At 33.4% G+C, this 16,777-nt stretch overlaps 1 protein-coding gene across 1 annotated transcript; it reads right to left on the bottom strand.

The window, feature by feature from the left end:
- Nucleotides 1–5,247: 5,247 nt before the first annotated feature.
- Nucleotides 5,248–16,286, bottom strand: rgrb (retinal G protein coupled receptor b). Its single transcript, XM_038272824.1, has 7 exons — nucleotides 15,878–16,286; nucleotides 11,961–12,117; nucleotides 10,279–10,400; nucleotides 8,533–8,686; nucleotides 8,303–8,420; nucleotides 6,231–6,344; nucleotides 5,248–5,663 (listed from the first exon to the last, which is right to left on the bottom strand). The coding sequence occupies exons 1-7, from the start codon at nucleotides 15,951–15,953 to the stop codon at nucleotides 5,523–5,525; spliced, it is 882 nt and encodes a 293-aa protein (XP_038128752.1). The 5' UTR covers nucleotides 15,954–16,286; the 3' UTR covers nucleotides 5,248–5,522.
- Between the last annotated feature and the right edge of the window lie 491 nt (nucleotides 16,287–16,777).

Raw genomic sequence — 16,777 nt, 5'->3', positions numbered from 1 at the left:
TCCTCATTACTCCATCAAAGACATGTCATCCCAGTGGTGCGTGTCGTGAGTTTGTAACATCATCAATGAGCCCTCACACCCCCACAATGGACTGTTCTCAATTTCTCTCTGGGAAGAGGCTTTGCAGCATTACGTGTAGGTCCAGCAGATTCTGAAAAGGCTGTGATGAAAGCAAGAGATGCCAAGCCCACAGTAAACCCCCAAAAAGCACGGCAATGCAAAATGACTTACGTAGCTGCTGCTATAACATCTTTCTTTTTCTCTAAATCCATCTTGCAAATAGGATTAAAAAAGGCATAAAAGCATACATTTCTGTGGTTCCTCTTGGAGTCTGCTGCTGTTTCATTTGCAAGAGTTCTTTTACTGAAACCAAACTAGTAGGTGAGTACAATTTGCCACTTTGTCCAATCAGCTTGAAAGATTCTGCTAAATTTCCTTCCTTTCCCAAAACAGATTGGATGGGAGAATTCAGAGATGTGTAAAACTAAACCTGAATGCTAGACATTATTAATCTATCTAGTCAGGTTATTTCCAAACAAAAAGCAGGCCAATAAACAACAAATACATTGACAAATCATAAGACTTGTAGGTTGCAGCTTGGCACAAGCCATTTCGGTGACTTAGCAAACATACAGAACTGGTTATGGTCAAATAAGAACAAAACTGAAGCTTTTGATTTGCATGTAAACACCGGGGAAATAAACGAAAGTACACATCACCCTGGAAACACTATTACAACATCGAGAGACATGTCAGTGCTATACAGTAAGAATAACTTTCTACAGCAGTGACAATACCATACCTCTAGAACAACAATTCATTTGTTAAGATCAAAATCATTTTTATGTGTTCAAATAGTCCAAAGTAAAAACCTAAATCAAAGTGAGAAACTGTAGCAATGCATGTAAATACACTTTCATCACCACTCTTAGTCCAATCAGACTTTTTGCTATTTTGGAAAGAAGATTAGAAAAAAAACATATTCATTTGTCTACTTGCAGTAGTATTGCCTCAACTAAGCCATGCAACTTGCCCTCCCCCCCCCCCCCCCCCCAGACTTTTCTTTATGAAAATAATAGAAAATCATGTTTCAATCAACCCCCACTTCACAAATATGCACTTTTTTTTTTAAACTTAAAAACCCTATTAAGGAAATTTTATCCTGAGCACAGGATTGAATTGATATGGTTATGTTAGGATTATGTGGACATAAAGTATATGTGTATTTATTCCATCAAAGCATGTGTCTCCAAGGAAATCCATTAATAGAAATCTGGGTATACCTTTGAGCTGGGATTGGAAATACTGGTAGAAAGGACAGCTCTGTTTTTTCTGAATACCAGTGCCACCGTGTGGTGAACATCAACAGGCACATACAGTAAAAAAAGGATACATATTACCATTTGTACTTCTAATTAAGTTTTTTGGTTGGAAGATATATATCTATATATAGATATATATCTTGTAAAAGAGAACTTGCATGCTTGTACCTTCACCCTTTAGGGATTATTCACCAAATATCCTTATAATAATAATACCCTTTACTGTTTTGCAGATGATTACCAGATGTACCTGCATCTATTAATAATGATAATAATAATAATAATAATAATAATAATAATAATAATAATAATAATAATAATAATAATAATAATAATAATAATAATAATAATTATCTTGTTGATACCAAGGTTTTGATGTCTATGATTTTTTAGGTTTTCAATAAGAGAAATCCGAATTTCCCCATTTCTGTCCCCTCTCTCTTTATAAATGCTTAATGATATTTTAACCTTTATGAGGTTAAGCCATATCTTACTCTACAAGCCTTTAAATGATCTTACAGGCTATTTTTAATTGTCCAAAATAAAACTAGACAGAAACTGAAGAAGATTAGGCTGTTTCAGTGTAACTTAGCATATGTTTTTTATTTATTTATCTATAAATCAACAACCAAAGATGCTTCACAAGAATAAAAAGAACTTACCAAAAAAATTATATGGTGCTTTTGAATATTAGGCATTTCCAGATTTTGTTCAAAGTTGTATATAGTCAACAACTATACATTTATTTCCAGAAGAGGGCAGCAAAGACTCTTGGTAACAAGAATGCCTTTTAGGTGGCAACATATAGCCTACTGTGACTACTGTTCCTGAGAGAAATCTGCATTAAAAGTCCTTAAAATATACAAATTAAATGTTTAATGTTTTAAAGGAATGAAAATAACAAAATGAATTTTGAATCTTGTTGATAATACTAAAAAGAAGGATAAAAATCATATAAAACAACTGAAATCTTCCCTTAACCATATGCACTTTTTCAGTCATGATTTCTATGGCATGTTGCAGTCACTTTAAAACACTTGGTCATATTGAATACTGCTTTCAATATTCATTGGATTATCTGAGGCAGAAAAACATATACACCAACTGAAGGCTTAGTACATCACTGGAAATAACTCTTTCTCATGACAGAGGGTTGGTGCTGCAGCAGCTATTACATAAACACTGTTTTAGTATAAAATCCTGCAGTGCAGCTATGTGGTATTGATGATTTGTAAGGCGAATTCCTCCTCACTAATTATTTCAAATTGGCACAGTCAGAGAGAAAAGTGTCAGCATGATCCTCTTGGTTGAATTCCTGATTTTGTGTTTAAATTTAATGTGTGACTAGGAGAGTATTTAGTGGAAGAGGAAGGAGTCATCTCATTTTATGCAAAAAGAGTCTAATCCCCTTGAAAATATGTCATAGTAAATCTGCTTTCTTTAAAGTGCTCTGTAGTGAAGAGTTAAAATGGGGTTTTCTAATCTCTAGTTGTTACTAGAACTAAAAATACAGAATTACATAATCAATCACTGTGATTCTTTATGATGTCTCTAACTAGTCTGTGATATAATCTAACCTGTACAAGTCATTGTTAATGTTCAAAGGATTTACACTGACCTTTGCTTATTCTCTAATTAGCTTTGACCCTTGTCCTAGATTGTCTTCAGTAAGTAAACATGCTTGTTGCCGGGGTGATAGTGTAGGAAGATCCACTGCTGCTGGGTTAAAATCTTTTTTTATTTATTTATTTTTTTTACAACATGCTAAGTCTATCCCTAAGGATGTTTTCTTTAAGTATACTTATTTAAGGACAATATTATTTGTTTCTAATCTAAATATTAATAGTTTTTAACATGTTCACATCTTTTTCATCTTAGAGGTCCCTTAAAGGGCTCCATATATTGTGTAAATAATGCAGCATTTAACAAAGGAGGCAGATTTTAGGGATTTAGGGTTAAATATAATCTTGGTTCTATTGGGACAGAATTTTAATATGATCCATATTTAACAATGTTATCTTTTTTCTCTATGTCTATATCCCCACTCTGGAACAAGATATTGAAGCCAAATTGAAACCAGAATGTGTGTTTGGTTTAGCTAGATTTAAGCTGTCTGCCTCAGTGTGTGTGGTCACTATTTCTATCCAAAGCTTTGACCAAATTAGATCGCTGCTCCACACCCACACATTTCTGATCAGAGATCAGCCAATCAGACGGCTTTTACCTGGAATTAGGTGCTAATCTGTTGGATTCTTCAGTCTTGTGGGGAAACCTTCAAGAATCCAGGTAAATGAGGAGACAGCTGAACTTAAAAGGATATTTATTACCGTATATATACACTAATTTGTTTCTGTTTTGTTTTTTTGTCCGTGTCATGTATAACCTTCTCATTAGGGCAGTGATTATTTAACAATGTTGGTCTTTTCTTTAGAGATACAGCTTTACAGAAGTCACCTACACCAAAAACTCAATAAATGGTATAGTACCAACAAAGGCAAAACAGGTGGCGCCTGTCAGATAGCAATAAAAAAAAGTACACTGCTTGTAAGAAAAGATGAAAACCCTACATGAGAGTTTGATCATAAATGAAGAACAATGATTACCCAAAATGTCTAAAAAGATGGAATATTTCTAGCGGTTAGAACTTCAAATTGAATACGACCAAAATGTACAAATTTATGCTTTTCCTTTTGCTGTTAGATGGAAAAAACACCTGAAGTTGAAATCCTAGTGAGAGAAAGTAATGGACCTAAGAATGGCATCAGAATCTAATTAAGTCTCTAAACTCCTAGTCAGAAAATGTGTGGGATTAGCTTAAGGTCCCAACACTATTAATTATTAGCACTTAAGCCCATTAACATATTTTTTCTCCATTTCCTCTATTCCTACATTATAACATCTCTTTACCTATTTTTGATTGAACAAAACAATTTGCCTTGATTTAATGACAAACTATCAAAGTAAAGCCCTAGAATAGATTTAACCTGCAGCTAACACACTTTTTCATGTATGTACCCCCATATTGGATAAAAACGTTTACATTTTTTCCACATCCATCGTCTTGCCCACCTGTGAAAAGTTTGAAAAGTACTTGTACAGATGTTAAATCTTGGCTTATGGTTCTATTTTCTGACCATGTTTTACTTCACGCTTTTGCTATGATTTTGTTCTTGTCTAATGACGATTGATTGCACTTAGTTTCATTTAAATACATAGAAATGCCACACAATCCAATTTTATCCCTAGCTATGAACTTGAATATTTTTTACAAACTGGTAACACCTTCCTTTAAAGCTGAACGTTAAAAGCTGCATCAGAAATGATCATCTTGTTCTCCAATAGGCTGCCACTAACAGGATTTTACATGCTGACGATCAACTTCTAGGCCAGAGCACTAGGGTTAGTGTAACTAAGACTTTGCCTTTAAAGGTTATTTGTAGTGTGGTTATAATTAGGTACTGACAGACAATGGGCTTAGTCATCCATGACTAATGAATCTCTTGCATGAACAAAAAAAAACTAAACCTTTGTTTAAATCTCTGAATCCTCTTCTTTGTACACTAAACTTTCCTTTAGATATTTTTTAAAAATTTGTTCTTATAAACTAATACTACCTCTATCATTTACCTTTGACCAAATTGATTGCCATTGACCAAAAAGGCTGAATTTGCACCGTCCTTTACAGGGACTGAAAGTAGAATCAAATTCGATATGAACCTCTACAAGATCTACAAACGTATTCCATCATGAATCTGCTGAAATACTGGGAGTGTATGTGAAACAAGTGATCTGACTTACTGTACCTCAGGTGTGGTGTAATTCTATAAGATAGTCTTAACACAGTAACTGCATCCTTGCTTTAAACAGACCTGACGTCACCAGGTTTATCAGCTTTAAAACAGCACACAACAGACAAGCAGCAGCAGCAGCAGCATTTCTTTACTAATTGAATGTAGATGAAAGAACATGCATGTTGAGGAGCACATCTTAAATTACACTAATCCAATACGAGGATAGGCTCATACAGAAAGACTATGCTGATGATTTACTGTCATCTAAATAAGGGAAAGAAGAACAAGTGAGCGAACATCTAAATTGCTTTGAAACAATGTAATTAGTTAGTGTTAGTATGAGGAGCCCTACAATAACAGCAAGTTACAGTTTAACATTTTTTGCTGGGAGGTGCATTTTTAATTTTTTTTATTTGGACTTCTTCACATCTGGCTCAACAATCTTCTGTCCAGTGAGGAAGTTCCAAACGCCGCCTCGGTAGAACTCATTTCCAAACGAGTAGAGAAGGGAGTTGAAGATAGGATTTGTCTTTGCAACAACTGGAAGCACCTTAAAAAAAAAAAAAAAAAAAAAAAAAAAAAAAAAAAAAAAACATTTTGTGTGCATTTAGAGGGACAATCAAGAAATGGAAAACTTGACCATTATTCTCCAAATGGAAGAGTAGCTTTGAGTATTTAGACTTCTTTGAATTAAAACTTACTGATCGGTTTAGCTTTACAGGCCAACAATAAAATCAGTCTATTAGATACCATCATTTTCCCTAAAATTTGCTTTTTCTGTTTCTATTTACAGAATTAAACCACATTTGCTGTTTTTAAAACATAAAGAAAAAATATTTTGGCAAGTAAAAATAAAATTCAATAGCAGTAGAACCAATTTAGCCCACATATGGAAAAGAAGCCAATTACTGGATTTTCTAGATTAGTGTATAGATGAGATGATAATAAAAATCAAAAAATAATTTTTACTTTTCAAAATGTGTACAAAAACATAGAACTTTAATAAGATATTATAGGATGGAAGAAAATTACATATATATATATATATATAAAATATATATATATTGGATTGGATTCTCGGATGAATTAACATGTATTAAACCAAATAAAAACTTACCATTCGAAGTTTTGGAGAGACGAGCTTAACATTCTCAAAGCAGGCGTAGATGCACATGAGGACATAGGGGCCCCAACACATCAGCATCACCCTCAAAGGCAAACTGGTGTTAAACTGGAAAATAAGTGACATGTATTACATACTGTGTATTCGGTGTCCTGTGGTTAAAGTTAGAAGCACCAAAATGCTTCCTAATGTCCAGCATTACTAAGCTACATTGCAGAGATATGGAATCTGTGAAACAGAATTTATATACAAGAAAAAAAAAAGTCTGTCATGATTATTTTCATGTTATATAAAATTCAAGAAAAATCTTAAAACTTTCTTACAAAAGTCAGTAAAATCTAAAGTAATTTGTATCTTTTTTTTCATCACAATGCAAAAATTAATTAAGTGACCTAAAAAAGGGTACAACCTTTTACAGTATTTAAACCAAAATATGGGCGGAGTCAACCATTTGAGCCACCCCTTCGCAAAAAGTAGTTTATTCAAGTATACTGAAAGTGCACTAATTTCATACTTAAAATCAGGCAGAGCACTTAGAGTTTATTTATTCTAAACTATATTTCATATACTTTACAATAGAATAGTCAAGTGTGCTTGACTATACTATTGTTTACATTATTGTTTACTAAAGTATACTTTACGTATACTTTAGTAAACTTAAAAATGTCCCAATTTAGTTCGAAGAAGTGTTACTTTAGTAATACTTCAAGTACACTAAAAGTACTTTGTTCGGTATACTTTCTAAACTTATACTCAAGTATTCTTAATATAGAATTTACTTCAAGTATACTACTTTTGGCTAAGGGACGCTTGCTTTAAGTCATATGACACTGCCCATAATTTTAATTTAATTTTCTATCCAGTCCCAGATGTGTAGAAAAAAAGCAAAAAAATGAAACTACTTATAATCCCAGTAGCACCTGTTTACGGCAGCCTGTCTTCTGTCAGCGTGTCCCAGGGCAGCTGTGGCAACAATCTAGCTTGCCACCCTCAGTGCATGAATTGGTGAATGACGGAATATAATTTAAAGCTCTTTGGAGTATTCTGACTGGGAAAGGCACTAAGTAAAGGTAAGTGAATAAATATTTGTACACTAACAAAAAGTTTGTTGTTTTACCCATTAACTGAAATAAAAAGTTTTTGTCATATAAAAGGCAAGTTCTAAAAAAGTAAAAAAAAACAATCCACTGGATTTTGTTTCCAAGTTTGAACACATTTCGCTTCCCATCCAGGAAGCTTTTTCGATTCAAAATGTCAGCATTAGCATTGAGTTTGAAGCATTTCCCTGAAATGAGTTTTTAAAACTTGGGATGTCTGAAGTTGTGCCCACTCTGTTCATTGGTTCGGCAGTTTTAATGCAGCAAATAAATGTCAAAATGTGTGAATTTGTAAAGTTTCATTTCCAATTTTGACTTCCAGAAACATCCACAGAAAAGCCGCACCGTCATATAAGCTGCATGGTTAAAAGCATTGGAAAAAAGTAGCAGCTTATAGTCCAGAAACGACAGTGTATGTATTTTTTTATTAATAATGTAATTAATTTGTTCAAGTAATTTGGAGCCCCCAAAAAATTATTTAGCTCCTTACATTTTTAGGCATTATTTTGTTTAACCTACTAAATTTAATTTGAAGGTCTGAACTGCATCTGAAATGCTTTGTTCAACATTTTTTATGTTATTGATCCAGATCTATAGTAAAGAAAATATAGAGCTAACTGTGAGCTAGCTCCAGAACAACACATGCAACATGTTGTTTAAAAAAATGTTGTATGCAATAAACAGAAGTCAAGTCAAATGCTTATACATAAAATCTTTAGTCAGCAAAATGGGGTTTTCACAAATGTTGCTTGGAAAGATATGGCCTATATGATAATGCCTATATTATTCTTTACCTAGTAGTTAACTTCTTTAATCAGCATGTTTTCAAAATATGCTATAAAAATAATAATAACAGACTTTTGACAGACTTTTAATCTCTCTATGTTTACATCTATCAGTCATTTCCTGCCTATATTTGTCTCTACCTGGACTCAGTTCTGCACTGAACATTTTTTTCAGCATCTTTACCCTGTGATGATGAATCTTCTTGAAGTGTTTGTAGATGGAATCATAGCATGACAACATGGTGACAGCTGGGAAAGTCAGGTAGAGTACCACCAAGGTTAGCATGTAGGTAATATAATCCCTGTGGGAAAGAAAAGGGTATTACAGTTATACATTGTGGAGTGAAATACTTATTGTAGCTGCCATTCATCAGAGCATCAGTCTCAGAATAATATGTAATTTTAAACAGCTACCTGTCTCCTCTGGTATAGTCAAGGGTGCAGCATGTCCTCATTGGCTCAAAGTCATAGACCCCCCAGCCCATGAGTGGAACAGCAGCCCAAAATATGGAGAGAATCCAGATGATGCAGCTCATTGTCACCGTTGTGCTCCAGAAGAGTTTTTGCCCTGAGATTTTAAGTTAGATTAGGTTACAGCATTTGGAAATAACATTTTTTTTAAACTGAAGATTAATCAATTTGCTGTTCATTCTTTTTTCTAATAAATTAAATTTAAAAGAAAGTTCAAAGTCTGGTTTTATTATATAAAAACTGAGTTAATTGAATGCATTATTTAAGGCTAAGATCGATTAATATGCTATCCCTAAAGTTTGTACTGATGTCCTTATTCAGAGTTTTTCAATCTGAGTAAAGACTATTTATTAAAAACGTATGTTGACATTGTCAGATAGAAAATAGAGAAGAAAAAAAAAACATTCCAATTTTTTGCCGGAAAATATAAAATATAGATTTTTTTTTTTTAGATTAGACCTTATTTGCAATAATTTGAACCAAGGCCTTAGCTATAAAGCAGGATTAGTGGCTTAGTTAGGCAACTTCTGACTTGATCAGGGACAAAACTGGTCCTATAAGCTTTATTTACTTTATTTATATTACACCCTTTATAAGTCAAGAATCCCAGTGTGCTTTAAAGTAAATAATGTAGAAACTAATGCTGGAAAATGTGGCTTTATCAGGAGCAAAAGAGATAATTTCCTCTAAAACAATTGTTTTTTTTTTTCATAATAAAGAGACCTTTCCGCATAGATTGGATACTTTGTGTCTCTTTAAAACTTTAAAAACCAATAACCTTATCTTTAACTGAGTTTATAAGTGAAGAATGTTTCTAAAACACAATGAAAGAATTATCTCTTAATTGTTGCAACTATGGTTAATATTTAGTATTAATTTATTAAAAAAGCAACAATCCATAATAATGACCACAATGTAAATATGAGAGATTAAAGCCAACGCTAGTTTCTATCGCTAGTCCCTAAGGCAGAGCCCAACCTTTGACAGAACAATATATTTTTTTAATTAATTAAGTTTATTATCTGTAGAAACTTGATTTACTTAACCCATAATTTGATACCTCTGACAAAATCCTTTGTAAAGCCTTTAGATTTAGCTAAAATATCTTATTCAATTAATGATAATAGTAATAATTATTTATACACTGAGGTGTTCTGATATAGATGTTCTATATTCAGTTGTCAATGCATGCCGAATACCTATGGAGGACCAACTCTGCCATATTTAAAAATAATACAGAAATAGATAAATGCTCAATAAATAAAAAAGCATACAAATAATTTCCCCCACAAAATACAATAAACTAATAAATGTAGGTAGAAATTAAATCATACAGTGAGACATAAATGTATATAACTCTTTTAATTAGCTTCTTTATTCATTCGCCTTTGTATTATTACCATACTTATTTATTGTCCATTATAATTTTCAAATGTATTTGTTTATTACTTATTTTTTTAAAGTATTTATTTATGTGCATGATATAATTTTTTTGTCTGTTTTATTCTTCCTTTGTATTTTTTTATCCTATATATTTCTTCAACGCCATTTATTTATGCCTGTCATTTTTTTATTTCTGTATTTATTACAAAGGCAAATTTATTAAAAAGGCGTACCTCTCAGCTGGGGAAGGGAAATCATAATGCATGCAACTTTTGTGATCTAGCAAAAAAAGCTCAGTTCACTCACTGGTGCAGTACTGGTGATATCTGTCCCAAGCAATTGCAGCCATAAAACTGATCGAAGCCAAAACCGATACCATCCCCTGGAAGGCATGATAATTACAACCATCTTGACCAAATGGCCAGTACCTAGAAAGAATGAGGAAAATAAGTCATAGTCCACTTTACTACATCATTTTGGCACAAAGAACAGCAGAGGGATTTCTCAACAGATTAAACATTGGTTTAACTCTCTCTCACTAGTAATCCTCAAAACAAAGGCTTCTTGACGTCACAGGCATGTTTAAACTGTGGGATTTATTTAAACCAGTGGCGCCTGCTGATCGCTGAAATAGGGGTGGCTCAATGGTGTAAATAAATCCAAACGTCATGTATTGCATCAGCAAATGTTGGAACACATAAAACATATTACTATAACAGGTGAAAATAGCTGTTCTCTGAAATAATTAACTCCAGAAACATCGGCAAGAGTTCATCTTAAGACGACTGTTATGACTGAATGATCACTTTTCCCTCTGGACTCATGAGGAAAAGATCCTCACTGTCTGGCCACTGTCAGTCAAAAATCCTTAAGTATGTTTCCTAAGCAGCATCTAGCACTCACAACTTTCACAACCTGCCCCTGCTACATAGACCCTCTAAGAGGTTTAGCCGCACTGGAAGTAACGTATTTTGGCATGTTATCCAATCACAGCTCTACTTTCTGGCTGCTTACTTCAATAGACAGAGGCTCAACCTCAACAGGAATTTCTTTTAGAGACAGACAGGCAGCATCCGGCTGCTCCAAAAAAAGACAAGCGTGTTTTAGCACATATATAATGCAGTTTAATGAATGCACTTATTAAGTTTGACAAGTCATATTTTACCAATAATTATACTAAATTTACTGGGGAGGTTTGGCTGTGTTTGGATCACACTTAGCCTGGTTCTGCTGGAGATTCCTTCCTGTTAAAAGGGAGTTTTTCCTCTCCACTGTCACTACAAGCATGTTTGGTGTGAAGGATTGCCTTCGAGTCAATGAGATGATGCAATCAACTGGTTTTCCTTAGATACAAAACTTTAAACCAATCTGATTTTATGATTTGGTTCAATTGTCTCTTTAAAGTGTCTTGAGATGGCATGTGTTGTGAATTGGCGCTATAGAAATAAACTGAACGGAATTGAATTGAGGTTTAGCCTCCCTATTATTCAATGAGAAATCACCCCTGATTTAAACGTGTTACATAATAAAATTAAAAGAAGAGGAGGAGAGAATATAAGCCAGAAAACCCTACCTGTGTCAATCTGGGCATGCTGCAAGTAAACAAAACATAGCCAGAAGAAGATATGAAAAACATGCAATATGATATTTAAAAAAAAAAATATGGTATTAAAGAAAGATTAAGATGATGGAAAAAAGCCTGACAAAAACCTTTGAGGTTTTTTTTTTCTGTTGTTCCCATCCCTAATGTTAAGTTCTGTTATCCAGTTACTAAAACTCCACAGATTTGGTTGCAAAACCTTCATTCCAAGCAAAGTGGATTTAAACCTGGATTATAAAGCACAGATACTGGCTTGTTGTGAGCAGAATGAGCTCTTGTGTTCAAATTCTAACAGACTATTAAAAAAACATAGTACATCTTGTTCAAACGCATGACATTAAGGATAGATAATGTTTAAAAAAAAGCATTTTTTTATCTTGTTTTATACCTGAGATAGCTGGAATAAGCAGCTGTGAGTCCATTCATATTCAGGCTGATGTCAGCCAAGGCTAGGTTGAACACAAGGAAGTTACTGGGAGATCGCATCTCCTTCACTCTGAGGAAGGCCAGGATGCTGATGGCGTTGAGGAAGAATCCCAGCATCCCTGAGGGTGAAAACAAGTCAAGTTCCCAATTAATTTGTGATCATACTCCAAATTTCAAACTCTGGACTATTTACATTTATAACAAATAGATTAGATTTGAACTTTTACCAACAAGAAGTACTTTACTGCAGGTAGCTTAAAGATATTATCAATAGACCTTTTCAATTACTCTAAACAACCTTTTATCCTACACTGATTAAATCCTCCATCATTAAATATTTGTGTTTTTATATGGTTTGAATGATTTTCAAATTTAGAAAACCTTTAAAAATAAATAATTAGTACATGTAAAAAGTTAATTTTCAATAATGCAAATTAGTAGTTCGGCTCTTTATGCAATAGATGTATTGCATGTTTGAAATCTTTGAATGTGGAAACAGCTTTAACATGGAAATAGTTTTATAACAAGGACAGTGTTGATAATATTGTTCTGATTCTGGCTTTAACAAGTGGAAAAGAAAAGTACAATTATTAGAGTATAAATTGACAAAGCACTCTAACTGTAAGTATAGTAACCTAGTGATGAAGTCGGTGTTTCCTGACTGAAACTAAGGACTGATAATCACTATTTGTTTGTTTGCATTGTTTGTTTGGTTGATGAAGCTGGATATGTTAAGTATAAATCTGGCTTTTTTAAGACATTTTTGGTGTCCCATTTCTGAAACTAAAGTGAGAAATAATCTAAAGGACTGTTATAGCTATAATAAGAATCTACTTTTGTGTTATAACAGGGCATCTCTCTCAATATTCATTAAAGAGATAATGTCAAAAAGTATAACACTATTCAGGTGGTGGTTTCTGACCTAAGAGTCAGCAGCAGTAAGACACTGGTGTCACACAGTGGATGTTCACTATAGTGAAGCTTCCTACAAATCATATTATTACATTACAAAACATAGATACGCTCTTAAGATGATTAAATCAGCAAATAGCTGCAATAGATTTAAACTAATATAAAAAGACTTTATCAGATGATCAAACTCATGATCTCATGTATTAAGATAAAACATCTTAGCCAGCCAACTACATGAATCAGTTAGGGGGAAGCAGCATTAGAACAACTAACCTGAAGAAGTACCTAAAGAAGGTTGGTTCTGTTTTGGTAACTCCTGTAGAGATGATCTAACAAAGAAGAATTCTTTATAAAAGGAAAAACCTTATGGAAAACAGTGAGAATTATTTTCCTCTTACTGCCATTGACCAACAATGTCTCCTTAGTCAGGGGTTTCTCTAGTCCTGCTGCAAAACTGACTGCAACAGGAGATCATTCTTGCTTACTGCCATTAACATCTACAACATGTTGAGGAAACACGTACAGCAATATTTATTTTCCCTTGGCATTAATAAGTTAGCTTTAAAGTGAATTAAATATATCTATCTTTTATATTCCAATCCATCCCCTTATAGGACAAAGATAGGCCTTCAAACTGGACCAGAAAACCTTTCCTTAAACTCAGAAGGGAGCATTCAACTTATGATATAGTTACATTTAATCAGGTCAAACAGTACTCTAAACATTCAATTTCTTTTTAGAAAAAAACTCTCCTTTCTGTAGAAGCAGCTGGTAGAATTAGTGTTTGCCTTTATTTTATACTTAATAGAACTGGAATGAGAGAAAGTGATAGAAAGTGGTGTGACTATAATACATATAATCCTTAATTACATAACCGGTAATCTTGGACTTTCTTCATATTACTACAGGAAAAGAATGCAGCCTTCAGATCAGATTTTAGACATGCAGTAATATTCAGTGAAGAAGGAAATGATTTGACTGACCTTTCAGTCGAAAAACTGTTAAATAATCAAATTATACACAGATCAGTGTTTTCACACCTTTTATTGCTGCTCATAATGATGGTTCAGTTTTGCACATTTAAGCTGTAAATATGAAATCAGACAACAAAAATTATTTTGATTAAGAAATGTGAGGTTAATTGAATGTATGTATTAATTTCCAGGGGAGGTAAGTGCCATTCCTTCATTCATTTGGCAAATGCAACTTGTCAAAGCAATGGACCTGCCCTGAAATAAGAAAGGCGGAAAAGCTTATTGAGACTAAATTAGACATTGTGATGAAGATACAGAAAAAGATGTATGACAACAATGGATAGTGTCACTGCAACATTCAACAAGGTGTTAAAGCCTACTTACCTTTTTGCATATTGTGTAATGCCTTAGGATGTACTGTGCATCCCAGGTTTTCTTCTATTCTGATGTCAAATCAATCTAGTCATCTTTCTAAATAATCATCTGTTAGCCGTTTTCTCATTACTTTATTATATTGTAGATGATGAAAACTAGTATATCTGCACACATTCAATCTGACTGCAAAACACTTTATTGCAACTAAAAGGCATGATAACTAGGTCTGCAACTAAAGATTATTTTGCAAATTGATTAATCTGTCGATTATTTTTTTTAAATAAGTCGATTAATCATCGTACAGCCAAAGATTCTTTGAAGAAGATTTTTTACGAAAGTAAACCAAGTAAAACTAAATATTTTCCACTTGAGGAGATATGAATAGAGCATAGTGACATGCAAAAAGTATTTATTTTTTTTAATCATAAAAGGAAAATTCTTTACATATATATTTTTTTACATTTTGATATAATTACTGCTCTAAGTGGTTTCCTCTGTCAGCTAAAAACATGTTTTAGAGTCTCTACACTCCAGATTAATTGATTACTAAATTAGTTGCAGATTATTTCAATAATCGATTAATCTTGATTAATCTGATTCTTTCAGCCCTAATGACAACAGCAGAAAGTGTGAATATATTATCTTAATCTGTAAATGTAGCAATTGACTTTCTTAACATTTAAAGCTTAAATATGTTTCACAGACACTGTGTTTGTGATTTAGTGCATTTTCTTTGAAGATAAATCCAAGAACTTAGCAGTTTCTGGCCAAATAGAACAAGACCAGGGGCGGAGCTAAATGGGGGGCCAGGGGTGGCCATGGCCAGCCTTAGCCAATCAATGGATACCCCTGTGTCCACCCCTACCATATTTTTCCCTCTAATACAGACTGTGGCAGCAGTAATACTCTCAAGTGGAATATTTCAAACATTTTAATTTTTCATATATTAACAATTACTTGACAACAAAAACACTGTGCTTAATTATGCACATTAATATACTAACATTAAAGATGATAAGAACAGAATTCATGCTCAGAACTAGAATTTATATTATATGGGGAAAAAAGAAAATGATATGTTTTTGCAGGTCTTCTAAGAGTCTTCAGTAAAATTATTGATAAATAACTACTTTAATAAAACATAATAAATAATAAATTTACGTAGATATTAGTACTTGTAAATATCAATTTTATGCAGAATGATTATTGATAAAAGTCAATGGAAAAGATGCTCGCCCCCAGAACTCAAACTTCAAAGAATTGTATCCACTATACCTTTTATCTAGAAAGCACAGATGTTTTAATATTTATGCATCTATTTGTCAGCAAAGGTTAAAGGAACGTATAGTTTATCTTTATTTAGAAAATTTAGATGTTGTGCCCATTAATTTTCTTGTTGTAGATTGACCCTGAGGTTCTGGATCCTATTCACTTTCGGTCCCCCCTCAGTGTACATTGGTGCTTGGACACCCTTATAAAAAAGTTATGGCTACGCCTCTGAACAATACATTTTAAAGACTGTACTTGTCATGCAGGAGCTTTAAAAAAATGTATTATTATTATTGTTATTTTTTTAAGAGCCTGTCCCTTTAAATCTTGCACAAATCTGCACACTTACCCCCAACAAGAAGTGCAGAGCCGAACGCAAACATGTCAAAGTCCGAGAATCCCTCCGGTAATGTATACGCTGCCATGTTTGGATCTGCAAACCTAAATCAACCTGAAAAGCAGTCCTTTTCTTTCCAGCAGCAACAATCAAACCAGGCGTTTCTTCAATACGAAGCCTTCTTATAAAGGCTCTTTCACGTGAAAAAGCATAAAGAGACTAATCTGGGTTAAACCTCTCCCCCTCCTCTGTTTTGTGCAATCCTCGGCGGAATGTCCTAACGAGCAAATTTCTAGCAATCTCGCTGACACTTTTGCTGATCGCATAAAAAAAAGAGAAAACAATAACTTTAGACCTTTGCTGTGTAAATATCTGATCAGAGGGACGCAGACCAGCTTTGCTTGTAAACAGAACCTTGCTTTTCCTTTAACTGTTTCAGCTTTCTATGTGTGTGAGGGAAGGAAACAATGGAAACATGGGAAATGTTGTCTTTAAACAACCGCTGTCTTTTTCTGTGGCTCCACTGCTTTGATAAGAATAATAAAAAAAATATATATTTTAATTTCAAAAAAATAATATTAATAATAAAAAATTGGAAAATAATCAGAACAATCAAGAAAATTCAGAAAATAAATCATGTGTTTTTGCCCTTTCTTCCATTAACAGGTTATGTGTGTTGTTTTTTAATCAACATTTAGGAGGATCTCAAGACAATAAAAGGTATAGTGGAGGATTTTTAACCATTTTTAAAAAGACCTGCACAACCCTGTATCAGCTCCCTAGAGTGAACGCCTATATCACGTTTGTGAGAGCATGCACGAGCCCATTTCTCCTCGTGCACGCTCTGTTCAAAAGTATCTATTTGCATCACTCATACAAGCTTACTTTCCCAAAAAATATTAACAATTTTTC

This window comes from Cyprinodon tularosa, unplaced genomic scaffold (genome assembly GCF_016077235.1).
Source record: "Cyprinodon tularosa strain WSP-4 unplaced genomic scaffold, ASM1607723v1 ctg84, whole genome shotgun sequence".
In the NCBI taxonomy this organism is placed as follows: domain Eukaryota; kingdom Metazoa; phylum Chordata; class Actinopteri; order Cyprinodontiformes; family Cyprinodontidae; genus Cyprinodon; species Cyprinodon tularosa.
This window is presented reverse-complemented; position numbering and strand designations above follow the sequence as displayed.

Excerpts from the sequence above, each read along its gene's own strand:
- rgrb (XM_038272824.1), bottom strand. The coding sequence starts at position 15,953 with ATGGCAGCGTATACATTACCGGAGGGATTCTCGGACTTTGACATGTTT. Across the intron at positions 12,118-15,877 it reads CTCTGCACTTCTTGTTGGGG|GGATGCTGGGATTCTTCCTC; the intron begins GTAAGTGTGCAG and ends TTTCACCCTCAG. Across the intron at positions 10,401-11,960 it reads GCTTATTCCAGCTATCTCAG|GTACTGGCCATTTGGTCAAG; the intron begins GTATAAAACAAG and ends CATTCTTTCTAG.